We start from the raw sequence: 6716 nt of genomic DNA, 5'->3' as shown, positions 1-6716 counted from the left end.
ATAGAAAGCCTTTGTTGCGTAACTCGCGACATCTATTGTCGAATGGTCGATATTATCAATTCATTTTTTATATTGTGAAATCGAATCATACATGTATATGTTTTGTAATATCATATGCTTATCAGAGAAATACATACAAGCTTATACAAATATCAAATTGATTTTTATTGATGATAAAGTGATTACAGTTGCTGGGAACATTTGTTGATAATCGTTGGGTTTGTGTCTTTGCAGTTCAGTTTTATTTTGGTCGTGCACACAGCCGGCTTTTTTTAAGATGTCATAATCAGTGAATTGTATTCATAGTCAAAACCACAAACAGTTCAGTTAGCATTTTAATTTCCAAAATCCACCAAAATTCAAGTAGGTTATTTAAATATTTGCACACACAGAAATTAATACTCACTGTATATTTTGTTTTATTCAAACTTTTTTCAATGGAACCACAGATAAAATAATTAAAATCACATTTTTGTGTAAAATCTTTGTTGACAATTGCTTTCAAAGTGTTTGTAAGTGTAATTGAGATTTTATGAATGAATTTATTTGGCGCTTTTTGGCGATATCACAATAAAAAGTTTCGCTGTTACTGCGAGTAGTGCGTATTGTCTGGTTTCTGTTACAAATGTTTGCATGCATCGTAATAACACGTCAAATTATTGCGCATATTACTATTCGATTGTATACTGTCAACAGTGCAGTGCAATTTTTAGACAAACCATTTTGTTAATAGGGATTTTTGGTACGTGAGGTTTCGAGCTCGGGTGAAAATGTGTTGTGTTATATTTGATTTGAATTGATTGATTGTAGACACACACAAAACATACAACCAAATTAGTGGAATGAAAGAAAAATACGGGATGATAATGACGAAAATATTGTGTTAATAATGAATTAGTTGTTCCTGAACTTAACGATATAATTTGATTAGTGTAGAAAAAAGGAGAAAATAGGGAAATTAGATTGTAGACAGTTTTTGTCTGTATAAAAATATCTTGGTTAAATAAATATGAAAATTGACGTCAATTCAAAATATTTCGAAAAAATCGGAATTTGTATTGAATATCAATTTGAAACCGATTTCCTTTTGGGCTAAGCTCAACGCATTGGATTAGCGAAAAATCGGTTATAAAAATTTCCGTCGAGTGTAAATAAGATCGCAATTATGATATAGATTCGTAAACGTACATCGTATGCATAGAAACGGTTTCAATAATCAGAACAATTCAAAAATTGTAGCTGTTGGCGTAATATGAAATGTTGGTTCAACAATGGCAGACGGTTCAATAAGTAGCATACAGCAAACTGTATCGAAATTCGAAATGCAGAGAATAATTCAGCGATATTTTCCGATAAAGTGAATGACGCTAATCAAGTGCTGAACTATTTTGATAAGCACTGCAGCGGCAATGCTACACTCGAGACTGTCGAAAACAGATTCACTTGCACAAAACTGTGAAATAAATTTCCAAAAAAAAATCGTTCGAAATAATTTCAATACACGTATTGAGTGTATCAGTCGTCATCTGGGATTTTAGAATGAATTGTGCTTCTGTTTTTGACATTGTGCTGGCCAAAACTGTGAATGTAACCATTTTACAAAACGACTATTTGATATCAATGAAGACCATGCCAATCGAATAAAAGTAATTTTGATCGTTTTGCGGTTCAATCGACGGAATTTTATTTTTCAAACTGACAAAAAAGTGTGTGGCTAATGATTTTTGAAATGTGTGCCTGCTTCCGAATCAATTTTCCATTCAATCGATGTAACAAGAGTGTCCGGTATATCATTATATCAGAATTGTTTTTTCAAAGTTGCCAGAAATTATTCTCTCAATGAAACTAATGTTTTTGGATTCTTTTTCATTTCCGTTTGAAAAAGGCAATTGCCCTTTGGCATATCTTTTCGCGGAAAAGTGAGACATTATCTAAGCCAATCTATTTTCAACAAAATTACTAGCTTTGCCGAACATTTCAATGCTGATGGTAACATATTCATTCATACACCGAAAAATGTTATACCATTATTGTGTGATGGCATCTTATAAAATATTAAATCGGTTATATCGCAAACAACACCACCGCAAAATATTCGACGCGGATAAAGGCAGTTAAGCTGTATGCGAGGCAGAGAGTTTTATGGTCGATTTCCATTTAAATTCAACGTCGAGTGAAAGTAAAATGCACGAATGGCGCGCACATTGTCGTTCTCATTGATAAGATGATGTCTTGACAGATAATAATTTCTATGTGTATATTTCTATCTCTCTGCATGGTTTTTTTTATTGACTGAAAAATCTTTTGCTGTACCATTCGAGCGGATGAAACTGTGGATTTTAGACATGTAATTTTGCAATAAAAATTGAAATAGAATCTCGTGAAATGTTTGCGGGCAAAGCGACATTAAATATTTTCAAAAATTTGCCATGCTTGCGAATTAAGTGTTTTACGGAATTTGATGAAAAAAAAAAACAAAGCAAATAGACTGTCTTAAGACGGTAATCAAGGATTCCCTTTCAATGTGAGATTATTTTGGCATATTGTAAAAAGTAAAGAACCTAATTTGATGCAAGTTGTTCAAGGTCTTATTTAATATTTCGTCATGTCAGTCGAATTTTGTCTGATTGATGCCGTAAAAGCTGTCGACTCTGGGGTTAATTTGCTACTTGTCTCTTGTTTTATTAGATATTAAATTCGTTTTCACGACGACTGGAATCAATTCGATTGCATTTCAAACAACATGTCATAATGCTTGCAGCCACGTCTTTATTTACTTGCTTAACTCTCATCATCGGTGCATAGATCAGCAAATTGCAATTGATTGAGTTTTCTCAAATAACATCTTCATATACTGCTGATACAATAATAACATAAATATGTTCGTTTAGTGTGTTACTTCTGAGCTATTTACGATAGGAAAATACGTTTATGTTATTTATTAAACACATAAAATAAATGGGTAAGATTGATCGATTCAAAAATGGGCGCGTGCACCCACAAAACAGTGATGATATAGTGTATTTAAATTCTGCACTACAGAAATTGCTTCAGTTCACCCTTAAATTTGAAGGCTTTTATGTGAAGTCGAAGCAATGTCTAAATTGGCTAAGATTTTTGTTGTTCCAATTTTCGTTCACAATTGTGTACATTCAATCGATGTAGGTTGTTTAAATCATACAAGAAGTGGGCTGTCTTCTTGTTTGCTAAAGGGCATTGTTTAATATCGATACCATGCTGACGTTGTTAAATGTTCAATGCCAACGTATCGAACACGACGTAGCGAGATACGCTTCACGCATCATCTACTTGATATTTTAACATTGACTACACGTTCATTCTCTTTTTTCACTCTCATTCCATCATATTTGGGCACATATCGTCGGCACTGTGTATGTTTTAGAGGAGCAATATTCATGCCGAAGTCACATGGTTATATTGTTTACTTCGATGGAATTTATTTTATGGCTTATTAAATCCAAAGCTTCTATGACATTACCGATAAAATAACTCGAATCCACAACGACAAAAATACTTGCACATCAGCGAACACATATGCAACAGTGAGTCTCCAAGGAGAAGCCATCAAATAGTTGAGTTCAAATTGTTATATGACTCTTCTCTCGCTTTACGATCAAATTACAGTTTTTTTCTAGGAAAAAAATATTCATTTGCGGTGCAAATAGTATTTAGCTGTGCAAAAACTACCTATTTGAAGAAAAAAAGTACTTCAAGTATGAAAATTTCAAAACAAAATTCCATAAAATTGAAAAATGATTCGCAAAATGAATGAATTCTCTTATTCGGATCACTGTATTTTATTCGTGTATTTTTTAGATGTATTGTAAGTGAAAACCGCCGGGTATAATTCTTAATTTTCAAGTGCATTATAGATTTTTATAAAATTAACTGGTAATAGTAACTTGTCTCTAAATGCTAATATTTATATGTAGCAAATCAGTGACTTGGAATTAGCCAATACCTAGCGTTCAATGTGGCGCATCAAATAAAAAAGGAGTGCTTATGTGCATATCCTATTCACTGTAATTCATTATTTTCGTATAAATATTTTCGTTTCAAAGAATACAGTGTGCAGTGTGTTGCTGTTACAAGAATTGTGTATTTTGTATAAGTTCAGTGTTTGTGTCGTGTTATCTGCTGCAATTGGATTAAGACATTTGAACATCGTCACTCGACACTTGTGTTCATTCTATCGAATTAAATGAAATTGCTTGAAGCAACATTGTATGCTAAGAGAAACAATGACAATGTCTGAGTGCAAATTTTCGTGATTTGCTTGAACATTTCAAATAAATATTAGTCGGTCGGAATATCACACAAAATACTGAACCGAAAACATGTTATTTAGTTATTTTGATGCAATGTTCAACAAACACAAATTTTAACATTGATGAAGAAACCGAGTGCATTCCACAGTGAAAATTCGTGGCAAAAACTTTAAAATGATAATTGAAATTGATATATACGTTAAGCTCTTCACTTTTTGCTACTTTTTGGGGGCGGTGTTGAATACAAAAAAAAAGAACATTCGACAAAAATATTCGAAATTATTTCGTTCTGCAGTGGCATCGTGTGCACCCAACAACATTGCATTGTATTCAAAAGTGGTGCGTGGTTTTGATGCTAAAATTAGTTTTTGTCTTGAATCACACTAAATAAATCACGCATCATCTCACACAACATACAACAGGATTGCCACGACATTTGTGTATGAATTCAATTCAAAGCATCTTATGACATTGATAAGGCGATGGTAACGTAAAATTTGGAGTGCGGGCTTAGACAAAGAGAAATAGTCAGAAAATTACTGCAGAGTTTCGAAGAGGGTAACAAAAAGCAGGGAGAACGAATCAAACGTTTTCAGTCGTTCTGAATGTAGAGAGAAATCAAAATATTTTTATATTCTTTCAACAATTCTTTTTTCGGTTTATTTCATTTATTCTTCGCAAAAATTTCTTTTTGACAGTCATTATGAAATGATGAATGCATTTTTTCTTCACATCACAATTATAAAATGAAACATTATTTAAGCAGCACAGTGTGTGCGTGCGCGTGGAATAATAGCATCGTACAATAACATGTAATATAATAACTTTTTTTTTTGTTTTTTTCATAGAAAAAAAAATGCAACGTTTCCAGCAAGTTTTCGGTACAAAATTGTTTTCAGTCATTGGCATGATTCACCTTAGAGCGTTACCAGGTTTGTTCAACTTTAAATAAGAAACAATGAGTTAGGTTTTCTAATTAGAAATGTTTGACCGCCGCCGGCGATAGGTACTCCAAAATATGATGGAAATTTTAATGCAATCGTTGAACAGGCTCGTCACGAAGCAAATATCTATCGAAAACACAATGTCGTAAGTTATTTATATCGAAACTATGTTTTCAAGGTAAAAATAGCATCAATATGGTTTGTTATTGCATGAATAGGATGCAGTTTTAGTTGAAAACATGCATGATGTGCCGTACATTCAAAATGCGAATATTGGCCCCGAGGTTATTGCATCGATGAGTCGTGTGAGTGCTGAAATCAAGGAAATTCTACCGAAAATACCGTGTGGCATTCAAGTGTTGGCAAGTGCAAATTGTCAAGCGTTGGCCATTGCAAAAGCGACCAATTTACAATTTATTCGAGCTGAAGGTTTTGTATTTTCGCATGTTGCTGACGAAGGTTTTACCGACGCTTGTGCTGGCCATTTACTTCGCTATCGGAAACACATTGACGCCGAGAACATTCTTATTTTCACCGATCTCAAGAAAAAGCACAGCTCACATGCGATTACAAATGATGTGTCACTGCTTGAAACTGTGCATGCCGCTGAATTCTTTTTGACCGACGGTGTCATACTTACCGGTACCATTATTATACGAACCAACCAATCATTTATTTTAACATCATATTTTTTTCATCACTCGTTACCATTTCTGCATTTATTTCACACGTAGGAACTGCAACTGGGTGCGCTGTCAACGACGATGACTTGCACGCCATTCACAACAAATGTAAATCACCGATTATAATTGGTTCGGGGGTAACACATGAAAATATTGAAGAATATTTTCCGAAATCGAATGCCGCCATAATCGGTTCGTATTTCAAACGAGACGGACATTGGGCCAATGAACTTTGCGACACAAGAATTGGAAATCTCATGGAGAAAGTAAATCATTTGCGGAAATTACATTAAGGATTGATTGGACAAAAATCAAGAATATTTAATTTTTTCGAACTGAATAAATGTGAAACCAAAACTTTTGTTTTATGGCCAAAACATGTTGGTTTTAATTATTGACTTCGGCTTGAGTGAAATGAAATGAATGGTTTATGTAATGAATAATTTTGAAATGATTTTTTTAGATAAAATTTTGGGTTCGATGAATAAAATGGATAAATATAATGCTAAAATGTTTGTTGAATCGAAAAGTAAAGGTTGCACGGCTTAAAATAGATTTGATTTTTTTTTTCACTTTTGTTCCTTCTAAATGGAAGTTAATGACAACCAAAAATGGATGAAAACTACGAAATTCTCATGAAAATGTGAAATTTCAATTCTAACCCAATCAATAGTAATTTGATCACCTAAATTTACTTCGTTGACGTATCACAATACATATTCCCCGTTTGATTCCAGTAATTGGCTTTTCGAATTGTTGGTGATGCGAAAAGTTCAAAAAATAACGTCGCATTTGATTTC

The 6716-nt window shown here is 33.2% G+C and overlaps 1 protein-coding gene across 1 annotated transcript; it reads left to right on the top strand.

The window, feature by feature from the left end:
- The first annotated feature begins 228 nt into the window (after positions 1 to 228).
- Positions 229 to 6293, top strand: LOC116341660 (uncharacterized protein F13E9.13, mitochondrial). Its single transcript, XM_031768858.1, has 5 exons — positions 229 to 363; positions 5138 to 5221; positions 5296 to 5378; positions 5452 to 5875; positions 5968 to 6293. The coding sequence occupies exons 2-5, from the start codon at positions 5146 to 5148 to the stop codon at positions 6207 to 6209; spliced, it is 825 nt and encodes a 274-aa protein (XP_031624718.1). The 5' UTR covers positions 229 to 363; positions 5138 to 5145; the 3' UTR covers positions 6210 to 6293.
- The last annotated feature ends 423 nt before the right edge of the window (positions 6294 to 6716 follow it).

This window comes from Contarinia nasturtii, unplaced genomic scaffold (assembly GCF_009176525.2).
Source record: "Contarinia nasturtii isolate CC-2019 unplaced genomic scaffold, AAFC_CNas_1.1 Cnas_scaffold_745, whole genome shotgun sequence".
Lineage (NCBI taxonomy): Eukaryota > Metazoa > Arthropoda > Insecta > Diptera > Cecidomyiidae > Contarinia > Contarinia nasturtii.
This window is presented reverse-complemented; position numbering and strand designations above follow the sequence as displayed.

What these genes read in the sequence shown, in the direction of transcription:
- LOC116341660 (XM_031768858.1), top strand. Translation starts at nt 5,146, where the DNA reads ATGCAACGTTTCCAGCAAGTTTTCGGTACAAAATTGTTTTCAGTCATT. An exon ending in TCACCTTAGAGCGTTACCAG is followed by an intron (nt 5,222 to 5,295) that starts GTTTGTTCAACT and finishes CGCCGGCGATAG; the next exon opens with GTACTCCAAAATATGATGGA. An exon ending in CGACGGTGTCATACTTACCG is followed by an intron (nt 5,876 to 5,967) that starts GTACCATTATTA and finishes TTTCACACGTAG; the next exon opens with GAACTGCAACTGGGTGCGCT.